Source organism: Protopterus annectens, chromosome 1.part0, assembly GCF_019279795.1.
Source record: "Protopterus annectens isolate FY-2018-M chromosome 1.part0, PAN1.0, whole genome shotgun sequence".
NCBI lineage: Eukaryota > Metazoa > Chordata > Ceratodontiformes > Protopteridae > Protopterus > Protopterus annectens.
Genome location: NC_056725.1, coordinates 458286339 through 458308433, shown reverse-complemented (window position 1 = coordinate 458308433; position 22095 = coordinate 458286339). Strand labels below are relative to the sequence as shown.

General features: G+C 36.6%; 1 protein-coding gene across 1 annotated transcript in view; it reads right to left on the bottom strand.

Annotated features, from left to right (window-relative positions):
* RSPH9 (radial spoke head component 9) overlaps window positions 1-22095 on the bottom strand; it is a 332390-nt gene that overhangs the window by 266168 nt on the left and 44127 nt on the right. Inside the window, exon 2 of the mRNA XM_044060420.1 lies at window positions 1649-1814. Within this exon, the coding sequence (XP_043916355.1) occupies window positions 1649-1814 (166 nt within the window). The remainder of the gene's footprint in view (window positions 1-1648; window positions 1815-22095) is intronic.

Genomic DNA, 22095 nt, shown 5'->3' with positions numbered 1-22095 from the left:
ACCAAGCACTGAATACTTTCTTAGTCTGGAAGCATGGATCTATCCCTCAAGAGGAAATGCAATAATAAGAAAAAAATCAAACAATGTGACAAATCATACCTAATAAAGGGAGAAGAGGCAGAGTTCTATACTTTTGTCCACTGCAAAGGGTGGAAGGTGGTGCAATCTACCATTTCATCTCTGTATTCTCTTAAAAAGCAAGGATTTCATTCTGGAGACCCAGAGGTAATTTCTACTCAGAATAAAGAGTGTCTCTGTTGGGGTTATGGCAGCAATGAAGATGCGAGAATCCAGGCCTGGAGAAGTTTAGGTTAAAACTCTTGATCCATTACCTTACAGCCATCTAAATCTGCCTGATATTACACTGCTGACCTTCCAAACAGCCCTTCATGTGATGCATCTTCTCTGCTCCAAATGTTATTTCTGCAAGGCAGCAAGGAAGTCTTCAGACTCGGAGTGGTAGCAGTATAGCCAAGTATACTTACAGGATTTAGGGATATCATAAAAAGATTTAAACCACAAGCAAATTCAGTGTAGCTCCTGCTTTACTATCCGATGGTCAGATGGGCTTTCATTGATTTGGTCATCTTTAGCCTAAAGCTTTCTTTCTCATGCAGATGTTAGTGCTGGTAAGACAGTAAGACAGTGCAAGTAACAAGAGAGTAGTGAAGAACTGGGTCTGTACCAGACAAGACTGCAAACATGGAGATGTCAAACTCTCCAGGAGGCCTAAAACATACAAAGAAGTAGTGCCTGAACCATAGCCTTGAGCTAAATTCCAACAAATGTATTTTTTTATTTTTTTGTAAACATGAGCACCCATGAATTTACAGCATAGATGACACCCCTTTAAAACTGGCACGAGTTATTAGGGTCCTGGACACTTTCACTGGCATGAGTAATTAGGGACCTGGACACTTTCACTGACAATGAACTATCCTTCGACTACCATGTGTCTTTTGTCATTATGAAATTCTTGAATCTAGCTAGAATGACTACCAGGGATATATATCTACATTGTGAAGAGAGGTTTTCTCTCTCTACTCATCCTTCATCAGACCCATAATAAAATGTAATGTATTTTTCAGTATGTACTTGTCTAAACATGTAATTCAAGTCAAAAGCTCGCTAACACAATCAAGTACAGGTCTTCCTTGTGATACACAGACTGCTTTAAAGCACTTTGTCTCTTCAGTGTTTAGAGACTTTTGAGGTCAAATCTCTGCCTCACCTGCACTCCTGATTTGACCCCTCAAACGGTCCTTTGCTGAAATGGAATGAAATTACAGTAGTTACTCACATTGCAGAGTACTGGTGGACTGGGATTGTGAGGCTAGGCTACTAATGATCTACCTAAATAATGACCTAGTATGAACCTCTGAAGCTATGAATCCAGGTCCAAGGAAAGTCAGTATGGACTACGTGGAAATGTATGTGTGCGAACCTTGTAAACTTGGGTAGTGAGAATTTTTACAACTGGCACAGAACAATGAAGAAGCAAAATTATGTTAGTTAAATCGGTTCTGTAGTTCATGATTCCTCATAAAATAAGATTTAGACAAAGTGCAACAAAACAAGTACAGTATCAAGTTTAAAAATGTTAAAGTTTGAGAAAAATGCATAGGATGTTTCTTTCTGAAAGACTTACAAGTATTTCCTCTTCCTGCGCTTCATCATCAGTACCAGTTTTCTTAATCTTTGTAAACTCATACTCATGTGAAGGGTCACCCATAAAACGTCCTTTGATTAATGTTAGCTCTGCTATTGAAGAATCTGTAGCTGGAGGAAGTAGGTTCCAATCAATACAATTCAGGCTGCAAAAATAAAGAGAAAAGAGTTACATGTCAGCATGTGTGTGGAATTTATCTCGCTGTCTTATTCAAAACACATTTTAATTTTATGGCTGAAAAGTATCTGCCACACATTCTTAGAAACAACTGTGACAATGAATTGCGTTAAAGGTCTTAAACACATTATGTGAGTGATTAAGGTAAAAATCTATTGATATTTATAAACTGGCTGAAGTAGCAGTGAATTCTCACTACACAAGTAGCTCTTCAAAAATAATAGTAGAAAGGTCTGACATTTTAGCACTGGATACTAGCTTGAGTTAGGGGCTAAGCTCACTCCTCAAGTTGTCATTTGACTCAGTTTGCACCAAGATCTTAGTTTGTTTATTTATTTAATGTCTGGTAACAAGGTAAGTAGACTGGTCCAAAGACCATTTTCAGCCACAACCCAGTCTCCATGAGCACATAACATTACAGGAATAACAGTTACGTGCAATACTACATTTGCAGAAGCAATCCCAGAAGGGAATAAATAGGTGTTATAAAAAACATTATAAAAATATTAGTATAAGTGCTATAAAGTATTTGTAATTGTAGCAGCATCAATGACAGGATTGTTACAAAAGGGAATTTACAACAAAATATGGAGTGTGCATAACTATCAAATAACAAGAGTTACCTGGATACATAAAGCTAAATATTCAAGAAAAAAATTGTATTACACATTTATGATACACAGTCAAATTTCATAGCATGTGACTCAGTGTAAACTTCACTACTGCTGATAAGGTCATAACTGACTATGGCATATTTGTGGGCACAAGGTACATTCTGGGAATAAATGCAGACAATTAGATGATGTCAGAAAGAAATAAGTAGACTTATATCTACAAATAGCTGTGCTATTAAAGCACATACAATTATTTTCTTTCAACTTAGAAATGAAATCTCACAGTATTGACTGACTGTCTAGCTCCGCAGGATTCCAAGTAGCAGGGCCAGATTCTGGAAAGAATCTTTCATGATTACAAGACCAAAGGACAGTCTCTTTAGAATAAGGACATCATTGCTGTTTCTCAACAAGTAACTGCAGGTTTTATTTGAAAGCCTGGTACTTGGAAGGATAATATTTGAGCCCAATAATTTTTAAATTGCAGGGTGTTTAACAGAACTGAGGCTATGTTAGTCATTGACAGTCAATGTATATTTTTTAGAAAGTTACAGTGATGGGTGTGAATGTCAGTCAGCAGGACAAAAATGGCACATTTTAGCTATTTTATCTTGCAACATATGACTATTGATGGAATATTAAGAAAATAATAGCTAGATCATATTCCAGATTTGGAAGTAGTATATTTTGGCTACTGCAAGGCATGTTTCTAGGGAGAGGTGGTGAGTTATCTTATACCATGGCTTTAATTGGCTCAGGAGCTTACGAGGCTCATTGATCTGCTGAGCCAACCAGAATGGCAGATGGATGCAATGCAGTGTCGGATGATGTCATCACAGTTTATGGCAGAAAGTAAAGCCTCGGCTTCCATTCCTAATGGCCAAGCGAACGGTGGAATACAAGTGGACAGTGGTACCAAACCCACTTATGAGATTGCTGCTGGGCAAGAAAGTGTTCATGATGAAGTGGAGGAAGTTTTATTAAATGAAGGGCAACAATTCGGAGGACGAGTACACACTGCTTGGGGGTAAACCGAAGCATGCAGTCCCCAAAAAGACTTATTCTGTTGCTGCGAACCAGCACACTAAAGGTACTGTCATAAATCAGCCTATTTTTGCTAATATTACAAAGGCAAAAATAATGAGAAAGATGATGGCAAAGGGTGTAGAGGGCTAGATTCGTTCATAAAAATGAATTTTAATTTTCAGTCTAAAGAAATGTTGCAAACGGACATTGACACTGGCAGGGAATCTCAGCTGGCCAGTAAAACTTTAAAGGACTTGATATTTGACTTTGGTAAAAAGCTGGGTAATATTAAGGGATTACAATTAGATAATGTTTATCTTAGTAGATGTATCGAGTTAAAAATAGTGCCTATGGGCCTTCAATTTAAAAAAAAAAAAATGGGAATTGAATTGAATGAAGAGAATACTAAAGAATGTACTAAGTTATTTCACAGTTTTGGTATTCGTTTTATGGAATTTATAATTAAGTGCAATGATAACAAATTATGCAATTTGTTAAAAGATTTAGAAAATTTGAATGAATTTATTATGAATGATTTACTGATCAACCCGTAGGAGAAATTATATAATAAGCAGTTTGACAAAGTGGAGAATAAAAGCAAAAAAATATTTGATAGGAAATGTCACAAACTTAAGCGTGACTTGGAGCAATACGAAAAACATATGGTGTACACATGGTAGAAGGGGGAAAAGAAGTATCAGAGGTATAATAGGAGAGGTATAATAGGACTAATGGGGTACACTGTGCAACAGGTGAACACGACGACGATGTTGTTAATGGTTATAGGTGAAATTACAACAATGGATCTTTTTTAGGAGGGAGGAACCAGAAATGGATGGGGGAATACAAGGAATGGCACACAGATCAGGTGAACAGGGACTGGGGCTATCAATTTCTAAACAGGGGAAGAGAGAATTGGACGAAAGAGACCCAGTTGTGGAACAGATGATAGTCCAACATAATGAAGTTAAATATAGTTCAGGATATTTTAACATTTTTAACTGTACACAGCTTAAGTTAGAAAAAGAATACTTTTCATTATTTTCATAGGAATAAAATATGTCCCGCATACAAAATTCAATATTGTTGATAATTTGATTGGATTTAAGTTATATTTAAGGAAATTAAATTTGGCACTTCACTTCGAGGATGGCAAGGAAATCTCACAGGGCAATGAATTTAAGAAAAAAAGTAAATACACACACCCCCACTACACCCCACTTTATTAGCTTATGAGAAGGTAGTCACCAACGAGTTATACAAATTTCAGGAGGTCTGCAAGAAGTCATAGGTGAAGAACAATATAGGTAGTGGGGAAATCAAAATATTAAGGGAATTATGCAGCAACAGGAATATACGCATAATGAAACCCGATAAAGGTGGGGGCATAGTTTTTATGACACTAATGATTATATTAACAAAATACATGACATAGGTTTATAAGTAGGTACTAGGCTATTGGCCCTAGGGCCTATATAAAACTAGCCAAAAAGGTACCCTGACTTTCACCACCTAAGAAAATTATTTTCCTGTGCCCCTGTCGAGCAGAGCCACAGAAGTGATCCCCAGGGTGAATTTCCTATCTCCTATCCAATCATCAAGATTTTTCTTGACGAGTGCTAATGAGGAGCTTTGTTTGATATAGATATGTAGTTTGTTCCAGAGTATGAGAAGTCTCTGGGATAGGAATCTATCCCTCCAGCATGTTCTGTTTATTGTGGTGACAAGGTTGAGGTCCCTAGAGCGTGTAGCTCTGAAGGATTGGGATTTCTTTAAGTGGAGCATGTCCAACAGCTCTGGGTTTGACATAGCTTTGTATGTTAGGCAGAGATCACCTCTGAATATGTGACAGAGTAAAGCTGGAGTTTTTTGAGACGGTCTGCATAGGGCATTTGTTTGAGGCCAGTAATCCTCTTTGTGAGGTATTTCTGCGGCCTTTCCAATTGTTGTAGATGTCTTGTGAGGTACATACCAAAAGGGGCGTTGTACTCTATAATGGGTCTAATGAGTGACGATTAGAGGGGAACAATGACTTTTTTCCTGGATGAGGTGTGCCACGTAGAAGGATTTCCTGACTACTGTGGTGATGTGATTAGCAAAGGAGAGACTACTCTGACAAATATGAAGTATCATCTGTTAATGAAGTTCATATTGCCTACCGACGTATAGAACTATTCTTGGAAGAATTTTTGTTGGACAATAGAATTGATTCAGATCTATATAAATTTCTACATGTAGAATTTCCAGTCTTGGCTACCATAGTGGGCATTCCTAAAATTCACAAAAATTTATATGAACCCCCCTTTAGACCAATCATCTCTGGTAGTAAGTCTAAGACCTTTCATTTTGGCACAGTAATTGACAGGTGGCTCAAACCTATATATGATAAGGTCCCACACATAATTAAGGATTCTTGGGATGTTTTAAGTAATTTGAAACCTGAACTATGGAAGGAGGGACTTCTATTTTTAACTATAGAGGTTGTGGATTTCTTCTATATACCCAAAGAGGATGATATGGAAAGGTTTAGTAACAGCATGCAGAAAAACAATCAATATGAATGGGACAATATCTGTTTGCTTAGTGAATTTATGCCCATAATTCTAGATTATAACTATATCTTCTTTGAGGGCGAATATTACAGGCAAAATAGGGGGAGGGTAGCCATGGGTGCGGCTTGCCCCCCTCCCCAATATATGCCAATTTAGTACTCTTGGACTGGGAAGAGGAGTACATTTTTAAGAACACGTTTTAATTACATCAAATGCTATGTTTGGTTTTTGGATGACATTTTTATTCAATGGGACAGTATAACACAGGGCGTAGACTCGTTTGTACATTATCTGAACGAGCACAAGAAATGAACAACTGATCCGATGATCTGAAAGATTTAGTTCTGCCAAGATAGTACCAGAGTTAACCAGAGGAGAAGTTGTGGATAGCAATTAATAAAGAGCTGAAAGATTTTATTTGGGAGGGGAAGATGGCAATAGTCAAGTGGGATAAACTTATTCTTCCAAAACAACAGGGCAGATTGGGATTACCCAATTTGAAGAGGTATTTCAGAGCACCCAGTTAAGGCTCCTATACAGAGCACAAGCAGAAAACTATAATTCAAAGTAGAAAAAGATGATGATAAAATGGTGGGGGGGGGGGTTCAAGAAACAAGACAGACTGGGATTTTGGATGCAGACCTTTAAGGAGAATAACAATAATCATACAGAATATTATATTCATAAAGTAGCAGAAAGTTTTTAAGAACTAAGCCAACACGAGAATGAAGAAAGGAGATTCTGCCTATAGGGTTGACTGCAATTAGGGATACAGACAATAGGCAAGAGGGGGATGGAATTTATTGGAAAAAAACTGGCAAAGGAACCAAGGTACTGGGAGCAAATAACTAGAGAGGGAAAGGTAACAGATGGGAAAACACCAAGAACTTATTTGGACTGCAGGTTAGACATTGCCTTTGCTACAGTACACACAAAGAGAAAGAAATGGGGGGGGGGGTCCTAAATGAAAAAAAAAACAGCACTGGTAGAATATTTATTAGAATCTAGAACAAAAGTTGTCATTAAGAAAGGAATAATTAGTACAGCATATAAAATATTGCATGCCAACTATAATAATCAGCGGTGGATAGAAAGGTTTGCAAAGACAGATTGACTAAATTCACAAAGAAACAGTGGGGGGATATATGTACATCTCCCCAAATATGAAACAAAGATTTAGGATCTTTGCTTGGAAGTGTTTATATAGGTATTTTTTATACCCCAAGTAGACTCCAAAGAATGTTTCCTCAAGTAGACAGCAAATGTTGGAGGCGTAATGGGAAAGAAAGAGGTAACTGTGAACATATTTTTTTGGAGTGTAATGAGCTGGCAGACTTTAAAAGATTCCCTGCAGACTGCTCTGGCAGAGATGCTGGCAAATTGGTGTAACTAAGGAAATGATTTTTTGAGCTATGATACAGAATCGGAATTGCCCAGACATAGTAAGGCCTTGCTGAGTCTAATTATGATGGCTGCCAAAAAAAGTAATTACTAGAAAATGGAAATCAAAGTCTAAACCAACTTTACTAGAAGTAGCGAAGATAGTAACAGAGATAAAACAACTGGAACTGGGATCTGTAGAAAAGGGTAGGAGCAAACTACATAGGAAAAATGGGAAGTGTGGGATCAATACATGCAGAGGATTAACAAGGTTTAAAAGAAGGCAGGAACTGAATGAGTTATGTAATGGTTGACTGACTATAACTGGATATATTACAGTGATGTATAATGTTTGCAGCTACAGTTGTGTTGGCATGGTTTGTAATGTATAATGCTTCCAAATGAGATTGTGTCGGTTTGGTGTATTTTCATTTATAAAGCAAAAAACAAGAAAATGCTATGCCACCATTAGAAACACTGCCAGATCACTTCAGTAATTCCAAAAAATAATGAGTGCGTTAATCTCTAAATTTAAAAAAGACTTCCAATCAAATCACATGCTACAAAATGATGTAAGCAATCAACTTCTTAAAAGTAACATACCCAAAGGGCATAAAAAAGGAACCGATGTAATTATATTAAAGACTAAAAAATGATTACATTTTTTTAAAAATACTTTAAAGTCTATAAATTTTATATATATATATACATATATATATATATATATATATATATATATATATATATATATATGTCTATTACCTGGAGAGTGCTTTGAGCTTCAGGATACAGTAATTGAGGAGTGTTCATTCAGTCCTGGCAAGTTACAGGCATTTAAAAAACAAACCATTGCCAATACAATACCCTTTTCTCTAATAAAAGAGACCAAGGTCCCCCCATGATTTTATTTTATCCAGTTTTTCAATAATAGTGTATTTAAAATCATGTCCAGGATATTCTTGAATATGCTTGGACAATGCATTAGTCAGTTTTTTTCTTAATTCATATTCATAGTCGTAAATGCGCTCCCGTAATTTTCATTCAGTTTTACCTACATAAAAGCCTGAACATGATTGACACAATGCATCATACACTACTCCATTATCTGGATAACATATTTATATCTTGGAAAAAACAGAAAAGAAGATAGTTCCATTTTTCAAGTATACCAGTAACACAACTGAGTTTTTAACATTTACATATCAGATGGAAGATAAGAGGATAGCATACTTGGATGTATTATTAGAAAAGGACCTTGAGAATAATAGGTATACCTCCCATATTGTTAGAAAACCTACATATTATAATGCATTCTTACACTACCTCAGTGTGCACCCTCTAGAGCTATGTGGATGACCAGTTTAGACTCCCACTTTTGGGAAAAATGTAATAAATTTAAAAACATGTTTATAAAAAGAGGGTATCCATATCATCTGTTGAATGACTTGATACAAGAAGTCTAAAATAAAAGGGAGATGGGACATATTATTCCCATTTTACATACTACAACTACTAATATTGTAACACCTTTAGAGGGCACATTATATCAAGTGTGAACATCAACAGAATGCTGGCGGCAACTTTATTACTACCTTTAATATTGACTGTAACTTAATGAGATGTATGACTATTTGAAATTTACCATGAATTATTCCCAAACCATGATTGAGTACTTGGATGTATTTGTGGAAAGATTGCGTAATGGTTTAATTAATACAGGGGTGTAAAGGAAACATTGCTACAGGAATACCCTTTTACACAGAGGTAGCATGCACCCCCAATACATTTTTAAAAATGTTGTTAGTGGACAAAGGATGAGGGCCTTGAGGTGGAATGTGTCGGATGAGGGTTTCAATAAGGAGTTGATTGAACTGAAAGGTAGGCTGGTTGATAGGGGCTATGGCCCTGCTGAGATATATAGGAATCTCCAAGGACTTGGTGACCTCAGGCAGGATACAGCCAGACCTTATTATTCTTCTACTTTTGATACCATGGATTATTCAATGGGAGCATCTGCCTTCAATGGTATGAAGGTTCTGATGTTTTACACCATGGATACCAAGCCTATTACGGATATCCTTAGGAAAAAATGGCAAGTTCTAACCACTGACCCAGCAGTTAAGTAGGTGGTAGGGGAGAATTCTACTTTTTTGTTTAAGAACAAATGTAACCGGAAGAGGCTGCTATGTTATCCTAGAGATAGTGGTAGACATACCGAAGGTATAAGTGGCACCCATCCACGTAGAAATTGTAACTTTTGTGGTTATCTTGACACTACAAAGGTCTTTATACATCCTGATACAGGCCAACACTTTAAGTTTGAGATTAGTGCGGACTGTAGAACATCACATGTAGTCTACCTTGCTAAGTGTGTAACCTGTAGGTCATTTTACGTTGGAAAAACAGATAGGCTACATAGCGATAGAGTCAGGGAACACATTTATAACATCAGAATTAGATCACAAACTAATGCTTTATCTAAACATATTATGGCACAGGGGGATGACCATACATTTAGATTTGTGGTAATAGATTTGGTTAGACCTACTGTACGGGAAGGTGACATTCGGAATCTAACAGAGACTAAGGAGGTGAAATGGATATTGAGGCTTAGGGCAGACAGAGGCAAATGTTTAAATGAGAGAGCCTCTATTAAGCCCTCATTAAAATCCAGGAAACCTTTGATTAGGTAATATGATCAAAATTATGTTTTTTGAGATTTATATATATATATATATATATATATATATATATTTTTTTTTTTTATACTTTTCCATTTATATAGTCTATATAGATGGTTTTAGTTTGACTGTGCTACTATGTGTTTGATTCACTTATATACTATTAATTCTGTTGATTCCACTTTAAATTAATGCATTTGTATTTTAGTGTAAGCTGATTGGTAGATGTATAGTATTTAAATGAGTTTTAACCACTGTTCATTTGATGGCCTGAAGAAGCTTTTATGCAAAAGCTTTTACCAGTTTTAAATAAAACAGTTTTTGTTACTTTATGGTTGACTCTCTTTATGGATGGCATGGTCCGTGGACTGCTTTATTATTAACTACTGGTTTTACTTGTTTTTTATTGAGCGGTATCACGTTTGCCCCTTACCTCTTTGTTCTTTATAGAATAAAAAGTGGTTTCAGTTCCAAACCCTGGGGTACTAAGTTCAGGGTGCCATTTTCTGACATAGCTGTGTGTGTGTGTATATATATATATATATATATATATATATATATATATATATATATATATATACACATATACACACACACAAATACATGGAAAGCTCATTGTACAAGATAATTTCAGCCCATGTAGTCTAATGGCTGAAAAGCTAAGAATTTATAATTTAGTGAAAAGTAAGAACTGATTAACTATGTAGATGCTTGATAATATTGATAAAAATGTCTGCTGTAAAATGTCCATTATTTGTGTTTTTATATTGAGTGAGTCACCATCCAGAATGCTGCTACTGTATGAATTTTTCATGAAAAAACATGTTGCAAGTCAGAAAGAAAGTCATAAGCCATATTTTTTTTTTTTTTTTTTTTTTGTGAATTAGCTTTTTGAATATTTTTTTAAGGCATAAATTGGAATTAGTGATGAATTCCTCTGTAGAGGAGGGTGAGACAGTTTCAGCTAATGGAACAATAGCAGAGCTTAAAAAATGCTAGCAAAATTCCTGTAGAAAAATAAAAGTTGAGAATGTGGATTAGTGGTTTATCTGCAACATGGGTGGACATTCTTACCAGTGCACCGTGGATTTTAGAATATTTAGTAATTTGCTTCTAATCAGACTATTCTAGAGTTTTGTAAACAGTTCCAGATACAGCAGAGGGCAACATAATTAAGATGCCTAAAGTTACAAAAAAAGAAACAGTCTCACATTCACCTACTCTGCTGCTGTGTTTTGACTTAAAAAGATCTAAGAAGTGCCCCTCTCATTGTTTCAAATGTAGTGCCAATGAGCAAGAGAGAGAGAGAGAGAGAGAGAGAGAGAGGCTGCTTCCTGGAGATTTTCACAGTTAAAGAGCCGCATTTTTGTACTTCTGCTGCTGTGCATTACCAAGGATTTCTGGAGAGCTGTGCTGTGTCGGTGTCTTTTCTACAAACTGTATGATCTCCCTAACTCAGCTAAGACCTCCCAACCTCACATCTTCTAATACCTCAGAGTTTCCTTACAAACAACAAATCTCCTGAACTCAGACATTACCAAAGTAAGTCACAGAGGGTTAAAGTCATCAGTAATAGCAGTTATTAGAGTTCATGATTTTTATTGTAGCACTATGAGTGCACCGATTATGTTTTGATATTCAGAAATAGACAAATCAGTTAAGCACTAGAGCGGCATGAGACTAGACCTTAACAAATGTTAAGCACCCCCTGTTAAAGTTAAGGTCAGGTCTCAGTTTAGTCAATAAAATCTGCCAGTACAAATGACAGCGGCAAACTAAAAGATTTGCTTCTGCCTGCTGTCCATCGGTTACATGTCCTGACTACCTGTTCTGAACATAGAAAGTTACCAGAATAGCAGGATTTGTGCTCACCTGATTATCTAAAGGATACAAAGTCAGAAACATAAATGTATGTCATTACTTAACATCTTCAATCTTCACTAATTTATCTTAAAACCATGAACTTTAGGAGGAAAACACACAACATATGAGGCAAAAATCTACACAATTGAGAGGCATGGAAGCCAATTGCAAACATAACAGACAGTGTTACACTACCTTTCTAAAAGCAATTGCTAAATGCTTTGCAGCTTTGAAAGCCGGTAAAACACCTACAGTAGAAAGGAGAAAAGAAAAACTGCTAACTTGTAGTACATGGAGCAGATAAAGCTCCATGCACTACAAAGAATAATAACCTAATATGTGTTCTAAACATGGATGCCAAGATTAACCTCCCAAGCTTTGCATGGAGTGGGTGGTATGGGAGTTATCTGATAAAGAATAACAGCAATCCTTATTTGTATTTGGTGGGGTATAAGGATTTAGCTGCTGTAGCATGAATTGAACTGTGATCTGTAATATCGCCTGTTAGTGATGTGATAACTTCCCAGGACGGGGCGGGATGGATGCCAGAGTCTTTTTTTGATTCCTAAGACATACAGCCATCGAAGAATTTGTTGCAATTCTACATGATTTTCTGAGATCTAAATAGGCCTAGCTTTTTGAATATTTTTTTAAGGCATAAATTGGAATTAGTGATGAATTCCTCTGTAGAGGAGGGTGAGACAGTTTCAGCTAATGGAACAATAGCAGAGCTTAAAAAATGCTTTGTCTGATTTTATTTTATCTCTCCCAAGTTTCATTTCTTTTTCTTAGCAATGTTTTAATATCAGAAGTAAGCAAATGGCAGACTTCTCTAAGGTGTCTCCAGGTCTGGGGATATAAAGCAAGTTAAGCCCAGATCATGGTTTGTTGTGTGATATACTGGGCTCCGAGTAAGACATTGTTTAAGAAGCATACATCCTCTATATGGTCTCCATTTCTTTATGGGTATGATAAACGAACTTGCAAATACTTGAAAAATCATGTTCAGTGATAGTACGTCAACTGGTTGTAAGGTAATGCTTCAATGTATTAGTAAACTTGGCAGTTAGGAACCACAGCTCAAAAAATTAAATGGATTCCCAATCCCAGCAGCCTGTGTTGGGTAGCCCATAAGGAAATGACATCTCAGGCAGCCAGTAGACTTTGCAGGAAGGACAATGCATTGGTTCAAGATGGCAGTGGAAGCAACCACCAAAGCACATTATTATGTATGTTAAGAAATACTGTATGCTGCAATCAGGACCTGTAGTTTACCAGCTCATTTTATGGAGGTATCCAATACCAAAAGAATTCCCTGGCCAAGACTGCACTTGTGGCAATCAGTAGGGAGCTACTGAGCTGACTAAATAATGAACTGACTTCTCTCAGGACATGACTGGCTACATCAGAAGGCAGTTTGTGGACAGAATATCACCACACTTGCATGGCTCTCCAACAAATGTGAAAGGACCATGGTCATCCCTGTATGTTCAGATACCAACCACTGTCATGTCAGTGTGGATGCACTTCAAGTAAAAAAAGGAATAGAGTTCTAGAATGCATGAAAGTGAGGACAGCCCTCATTTTCTGATATTGATATGCAGATTGGCCTATATCTGTGGTCATACACACTGTATTGTCTGCCACTGAAAATGACCCCTTCCTAGGGATTTATGCGAGGAACACAACTGGATTGCCCAGAGTGAGCTTCACTTTATGTCATTACCAACTCAAATGTTTCTTGCAGGTTTTGGAAATCTTGCTGGAAGAAACACAGGATGATTCCACTGTACTTTCAAAGTTTACTAAAACATTCTCACATAAAACCTCATATCGGGAACCTTGTGAATTGCAGAGCTTATTAGGCCAAAGGCCTTCACGCAGAAAGGAGCTTGAACTGTTTGTTGTTGCAGTATTTGAGTCACAATATTCTTTATGGACAGGATCCTACCCAAGAGCTGAAATGTCCTTCAGGATGGAGTGCCTTTAGTGTATCCAGTGAATGTGTCTGGGTATGCACCATCGGTGATGTTATGGCATTCACTGTGATTCCCAGGAACTAGAATAGATTCCGTAGATACTTTGTAACTATATTGGATTATCCACTATCACAGTAGATAGCTGCCAGTCATCCAGGTATAGAAATACCCATCCTTACCTTTTGAATCCTGTGTTTTTTTGCATCCAGGTACATGCACTGGCGAACACCTTGGGGGCTGTGTTAATCCCAAATGGAGGTGTCTGGAATAGGTACTAACTGTGTTCTATCACAGAAGTGTGGAAACTTTCTGGACTCATAATAATCATGATATGCACGCTGGATGTGTTTTTTGGGCCCCAAAATATTCATATCCTTCAGACAGACAAGGAGGGATGGACTACACCATGAATATGTGAAGGAAATCTGTTTGGATAAAATGAATTAGACCACCCAGATTGGATATCAGGAGAGAAGTGGAAGGGAATCAGGTAACCTTTGGATATTACTGTCCTGGATCTACGTGTTTCATGTGATGGCCATCCACACATACAAGTAGGGAGATAGAAGATCCCTTACTGCCTCCAAACTGGGAAAGTCAGAGAAGACCTCAGGGATGAGTCTGCTGGCCTCATAAAGAGGGGCCATGGTAACCTTGCTTATTTGGCCAATTATTAATGCATTTGGACTGGCAAGTACTCTGAAATTTGTTACTGCCTCACTGATGTCTCCAAAAATTTCAGATATTGCCTTGCTGTTGAATATGCCCCAACCAAAGCTGGTGCAGCCTCCTCTGCATTCCAGAGAATACGCATTGGGGACTTTTCTTTTTTGTTCCATCATTTCCAACTCTGCCTTAACAACTGGGCCCAAACCCATTAGAAGGCACATTTAAGTATCCTCAGAGAAGTCAGTCAGATGCAGCCAGGTGTGGTGACACAGAGCACCTGCTGCTCTTGCTGCATCATCGACAGTGTGACAGCTACATACAAGTTATATGATCAGGTTGCTTATCAAGGACACGGTTAACATCCAGAACTGTAGCTGAAGGTCAAGTCACCATTTAGCAACCCTGCCAATGAATGTTTTTTTCATCTGTCAGCAATCTATGGAAGAGAAGCATATATGATGAGCAATTTTTGTCTAAAAGGAAAAGTGGGGAACAAGTCAACACATTTGCCAAACCAGTTCAATCAATGCCACTCTATCTGGCACATAAACAGTAGGGCTCTGCAGCATAAGAACCTTTTTAAAGGTAGCCAAGGCAAAACTAGAGTGTAGAGTGTACGACAAACATGTTCAATTGTCTGGGGGGCTAGAGGACTATCCAACCTCTTTCAAATAAACACCATAACAAGCATTCCTATGTTATTCTGAACACAAGTTACACAATTTTGTAGGCTGAGAAACAATCCAGGAAGAAGACTTAGTAGACCAAAATGTGTCCTGCAGGATGCACTCAGAAAAAGAAGCCAAGTTGGTAGGTCATTCCCCTTTTTGACTCATAATTTCTCATGTTTCCACAGACTTGAGAGTCATTGAGTGATGGTACAAGAATTAAATTCTTCATCCTCATCTTACATGTGAACAGCACCTATTGGGAGTTCAAATGCTTCCTCTCATGCTTTACAAATTTTGGACTTCCTCGAGGATAATGGGTCTAAGGAAGAAATAGTAGTAGTTTGGTTACATCCAGAAGTGGCATGGCCATCCTGCAGTGGCCCTCCAATTCCTCTGTTCTGGCCAGAGAGATGATGAATGACAGAGGTTCCAGAAAAAAATGGATCTCTAGCAGAGACCAAAATAAGTGCAAGTACCAAGTAAACAAATACAGCTAAACATGCATAGATAGTATCAAGAGAGTTACTAGTGCCATCCTCCAGATCACATGAATCTGATTTGACCCAAATGGCCAAGGCCAGAATCCATAAGGGCCATTGTTGAATAAGAAAATGTTGGTCTAGTAGGTATTCCCAAGAACCTGACACCAACAACTGGCACTGTGGTCAAGAAAATGTTAGAGGAAGAGCCTGAAATCACATTTGCAGGAGTACAGGAAAGGAATGCACTATTCTTTGGTAGTCGAGTTCATCTGAGGTGCAACAATGAGACCAGATGGACTTGGAATAAGGTGTAAATGTTTCAAGCATTTTTTTGACCTCTACATCAGGATGTTTTTTGTATTTATTAGACCTGAGGTAAGTAACTGGAGAACTTTCAAAAGTTACTATGACTGTAACTCAGAGGAAGCATCAAGTCTGGACTTCTTCAAGGCAGGATAACAACAGAAATCCTTTGCTTGATCTGAATCAAGTCTGTCAGACATTTATGTTCTCTTAGGGTCTTTATCTCAAGACTTGTCAGAATCAGTTTGAACGATCAGCTCAAGAATGATGAGCTCAAAGCTGAAGCTTTAACACAAGTAGGTGCTGAACTTTTAACTTCTCAAGGCTAATTGATTTAAAGGCATCACATATATCACAATCTTCTGGAAAATGTGCATTGCCTAAGCAAACAATGCAAAAGACCCCATTCTAAAAGACTTGCTCTTAGTGTAAATGACTTACTCTGCTGTAAGCCTGCTTTACAGATAGGCCTAGAGCAAGTTTTCTGGAATCTTGTCCAAAGAGTATGTTTGCCATGAGGTATAATCTTTCCATAGTTGCACTTCTTAAACTCCTTTTCATCCATATTTTAACAAAAATGAAGGTGACACCAGGAAAAAAAATCACAGCCAAAAGTAAGTATAAGGAAACTGCTATAGTAACTAGCAAAAAGTTTCAAAACAGCTTTTAACATCAAGTTCTTACTTTTTTAAATATCAGCTATAACAAAAAATTATAGCAAGCTGCATAATAAATTTATGAAACAGCAGGTACTAAGAAGAAATGAAAGTGTTCAAGAGGGAGAGAGAGAGAGAGAGAGAGAGAGAGAGAGAGAGAAAGAGGCTGAGTCAATTAAATATTTGACAAACTCTATTAAAAGAATAAATAGACCAATTAGAAATTCACAGAAAGAATAGCAGATGAGGACGTTTTTGTTCATATTCAAGTGCAACTTGGATCTATGGGTGGGAAACAGAAAATTTACCCCCAGACTGCCCTGTGTGACAGAGGCAGCTCCAAAATGTTTTATCTCATGCATGGGCCCCCTCATATTATCTATGGTATGATCCCAGCTATGCTCAAGGGTAATCTATAATTATCAACCATGGGATGGATAAGGCCAATCTCTAACAAAATGGGATAGGTTAATTTGAGCACAAAAAGGGAAATTGACTAGACTTAATTATATAATATATATATATATATATATATATATATATATATATATATATATATATATATATATACAAATAAAGGCTTTTTATTATTATTATTTTTTTTTTACATAAAAAAGATCACTGACATAACCTGGAGCCATTTTTGAGAAATGATCTTCTTAGCAAGCAGCAAGATAGATCTGAAGAGGGTCCTTCTTTGCACAGCACTATGCTTAAGGGTAAGCACCAGAACTCTGGGAACGTTCTAGATTCAAGGCTAAGTCCTGCTGGCTTTGGTCCTAGTGTTTGATGAAGATGGAACTTTTCATCTCAAGTCTATGATTATATCAAGTATACAACTTTTTATTTGATATGAAGAGGCCTAATCTCATTATCAACAGCATGAGGTCCCACCCAAATGCTCCTGCTTGTTTTTTTTTTCATGGCAAGATACACTTCACGAGAAGATACACTTTACCACCTTGATATCAGGCCTACAGTATCTAGCCAAGTGGTCATGAACAACCATGAAAGACCATTTGATTGTACAGCAACTTGACCAACAACCAATGTTTCTATATGCTACTGCAGATGTACATTAGGAATGTCATGCACCAGTGAAAAATAATAGAAAAAAACAGAAAAAAACTCCATGATCAAAAACACCCAATCACATTTATTTAAAAATCCACCTAAGCACTTTCATCCTCTATTCAATACACTAGACTTCATCAGGGATAAAATCCAATTAAAAACACAGTCCCCTAAATATTCATCAAACCCCTCCCACAAATAACATTACAATAGCAAATTGATTAATTATACAATAGTGATAAAATTCATCTGTTAACATCATAAATCTCTTCAAAATAAACACTCTAAATGCTATATGAAAATTGATCAAATACAATTAAGAGATTTAATTTTTAAAATACTATTTATAGAAATCATATAATTTAAACACTACGAACCTGTGTCATTAGTCCTCAATTGCCACTGAAGTTCTTTAATTTCTATTTTCCATGCCCCCCCCCCCACCAACATCTTGGTCAACAAAATTCAAGGAATAAAAAACAAAAGTGTACCCTTCATTAGCTTGGAAAATTTTCCATGCCCCCCCCCAACAACATCTTGATCAACAAAATCCAAGGAATAAAAAACAAAAGTGTACCCTTCATTAGCTTAGACCTGTTTCCAGAGAGCATTGTGTCTAGCTTTACTTTTAATTGCATACAGATGTTCCTATATTCTTTCTATGAGGGCCATTTCTGTTTTACCAGTATAAAAACTGTGACAATTGTGACGCCTTGCTATGCAAACAGTTGTGAAGCGAACACCATTAACAAAAAAAACTACAATGAAAATGAAAAATGAAGTCCAGTAAATGGCAGTCCCTGTGACAAGGTTTATTATATGAAGCGCTTTTCATTTGACAAACTTTTCAAACTTTATTAGATAAAATACACATTATTAACACGGTGTTTAAAAAGGCTACCAGGGAGACCATGTGGTCCAACCCAACCAATCACAGTTAACCCATACAAGATAATCCCACCCTCTTTAAATACAGCTTCATTTAACCATTGAAATGCCATAGAACAACAACTTAAACCATAAGAAATACAGGATCCCAAAACAAAAGAAAAAGGAAATAACAATAAATATATATACATATATTGTCTTGCACAAGCAATAGATGTCATAAGTCTTAAACATGAAGACATAGAAAAATATAAATCAATTATTACATAATTATAAACTAATCAAACCACTAGGTAATATGCCAATACTTCTAAAAAACTCTCTAAAAATGAATGAATAAAAACTACTAAGTAATAAATATTAAATACCCTAGTGTCGATCACCTTTAAAAATGTTTATTATAATTTTTTTTATTATTTTGTTATTATTATACTTATTCTACTAGGGGATAATAAAGATCACATTGTTTATATTTACCTTGCAAGGCTCTTAAGTTTAAGAAGGCATGCTATTGAGCATGCATCATTTATACCTGGGTGATTATAGGCATTTAATAGGATTTGCCAATACAGTTCTAATTCCTCAAGTTTTAGAGAATTTGGTCCACCTCTACCACTCAAGGTAACCTGGTCAATCACTCTAAACTTAAAGTTATGATTACTTGCTGACATAGTGTGTTTGGTTAATGCAGTCTCAATTTTATGTTTATCTATAACATATAGGTGTTCATAAACTCATTCATGGAGCTTACGTTCTGTCTTCCCTATGTAGTTTGCCAAACATTTTTGTCATTTTGCTAGAAACAACAAATTTGGAGTTGCAGTTATACTTCTTGCTAGACCTATAAATCTTGCCATTAATTTCAAATGTCTTGCCTACATCCATATATTTACAAAATCTGCACATCTCACATCTAAACATGCTAGGATGTTTTGAAACATGTTATTTTTGGACTCCGATAAATTCTTCATATTACAACCCCTTCGGAAGATGATTTTGGGACAGGTACCCACTTTATCCATAACTGATAGATCACTCCTGAATAATGAATAATTCCCAGTTTTTATTAACAATATCAGATAGTGCTAGACTATCTACACTGAAAGTTGTGATTAAACTCATCGTAAAGTTGGTGTTATTCCTGTCCTCATATGTAATGTTGGTCATGTCCACTACTGTGGTTGCAGACTTGCTTTGGGTATCAACTGAGCCCAAAATGGGTAAATACACACCATTGAGTTTTTTAATCTGTACTTCCTCTATTAAAGACTCAATTACACCATTGGGGTAACCACATCTCAGGAACATGTCCCTCAGGGTATCACACTCAGTGGAAAAATCATCAAGGGAAACAATTCTAGCTGCCCTCACTAGCTGCCTCTTAACCACCGACCACTTCTGGTGGTAAGGACGGCAGCTAGAGAAGTGCAGAAGAGAATTGGAATAAGTACTCTTCCTATATATTTTAGCCAGAAATTTCTTCCTCACTCTATCCTTCCTAAGGTGAATATCCAAATAGGCTATCTCTTCTGTGTTGTAATTAAAGGTGAATTTTAAAAAGTCAGTAGTACCATTAAAGTATTCGACTAGACGTAAAGCTTGTGTCATATTCCCCTTAAAAATAATAAAAATGTCAATCAGGTATCGAGTATAGAATGATATAGAATCCTGGATGTCCTGTTTCTTAAATATGTACTCAGTTTCCCAGTACGCCATAACCAGGTTCGCCAGGCTAGCTCCACATGGGGAGCCCATGGCCACCCCTATTTTCTGGAGATAATCTCCTCGTTGAACAAAAAATAATTGTTCGAGAGAATGATGTCAAGTAAATCTTCTACCAAGTGAATTTCTGATTGAATGGCCCCCTTCTTTCTTAACATAAGACTAACCCATTCAATGCCTTCCTGATGTGGAATCAATGTATATAGATCCTTCACATCGATTGTTAGGAATCCATGGTCATCATTAAACTCCAACTCATTAATTTTTTCTAAGAAAGACCATGAATCCTTACATACTTGTTTTTCCAATTTTAAATACTTTTTCAAGATTGAATCAACAATCTTTGCACAAGGGTAGATCACTGAGTTACGACCATCTACCAAAGGTCTCATGGGAGGATTATACAAATCCTTACGCACCTTTGGTATACCGAACAACACAGGTGTTCTAGGGGAAGGCATGGACATATAGTTGTACATTGCAGCATCTATCTTCACCTCAATGAACAATTTTCTTAGAAAAACAATTACAGTAAAAATGTGGCTTCACTGAACCATAGCCCTTAATCACAATATCATGTCCTTGTATGATGTATGGACAATGCTTACATCTTCCACATGGGAAGATTCCCATTTTCACTTGTGCATTCCCAGGGACATTCCATAATGTCTCTGTAATTTTTAATGCACCAATCCCTTTTAAAAATATTTACTGGGGATTCATTAACCACCTTTTAGCTATACCATTCATGACAAAAACTTTCCAGTTTTTATTCACTATTCCTCTAATCATTTCCACATACCCATTATAAGTAATCCCAATCCTTTATTATAATTAGTTGCATCTGAGATAGTGCTAGTAAACACTGAAGCTGAAACTTCACTTTCTTCCACCCCTAAAAGGGGAGAATAAAAGTCTGAACATCTTTTAAATTTACTTTGTCAAAAATATTGCTGAGAAAATCTTCGGGGTAACCCCTAGAAACAAACATGAGTCTTGAGTTTTTCACTTTCAAGGTGAACTAAGTCCAGGTTTGATATCACAAGACTAATCTCACCAACTGACCCTTTACCAATGCTCTTTTTAATGGTGTAGATGACAGCTCTTATAATATAATACTGAGTTTGAATACATTGGGTTTTTGGTAGATGTTCCGTATAAACTCCCTGTTAACATTGTCTTTCTGTATCCCAACGTCTAAATATTTTAAAGACATTTTTGAATCTTCAATAGTGAAGTTTAAAAAACTAGGAGTGTTGCTTATGTAACTGTAAAACTCCATCAATCTTCCCTCTTTATCATTCCAAAACGAAACTATGTCATCTAAAAACTAACTATATAAAACCTAACTCCTTTAAAATCCTGAATAAAACACGGTACGTTTCCAGTGGGCCATGACAATGTTGGCAAATATAGCACCACAAGCTGCTCTCATAGCTACCCCTGTTCTATGTTTATGTATATTACCTTCAAAATAAACAAAATTGTACAACACTGTCTCCATGAGGTCCCTTAAAACATTAATGATAGTACTTAAAATACTCAACAAGAGGATGAATATAGAAACCACAGCAGCTGACATTAAAAATTTATTAGCGCTTTCGTCCACCAATTTTACAATGAACTTCTTCAGATAAAATCAAAAGCACAAAATAGCTGCATTTTATAACAACCCGCCAGGTTCTAATA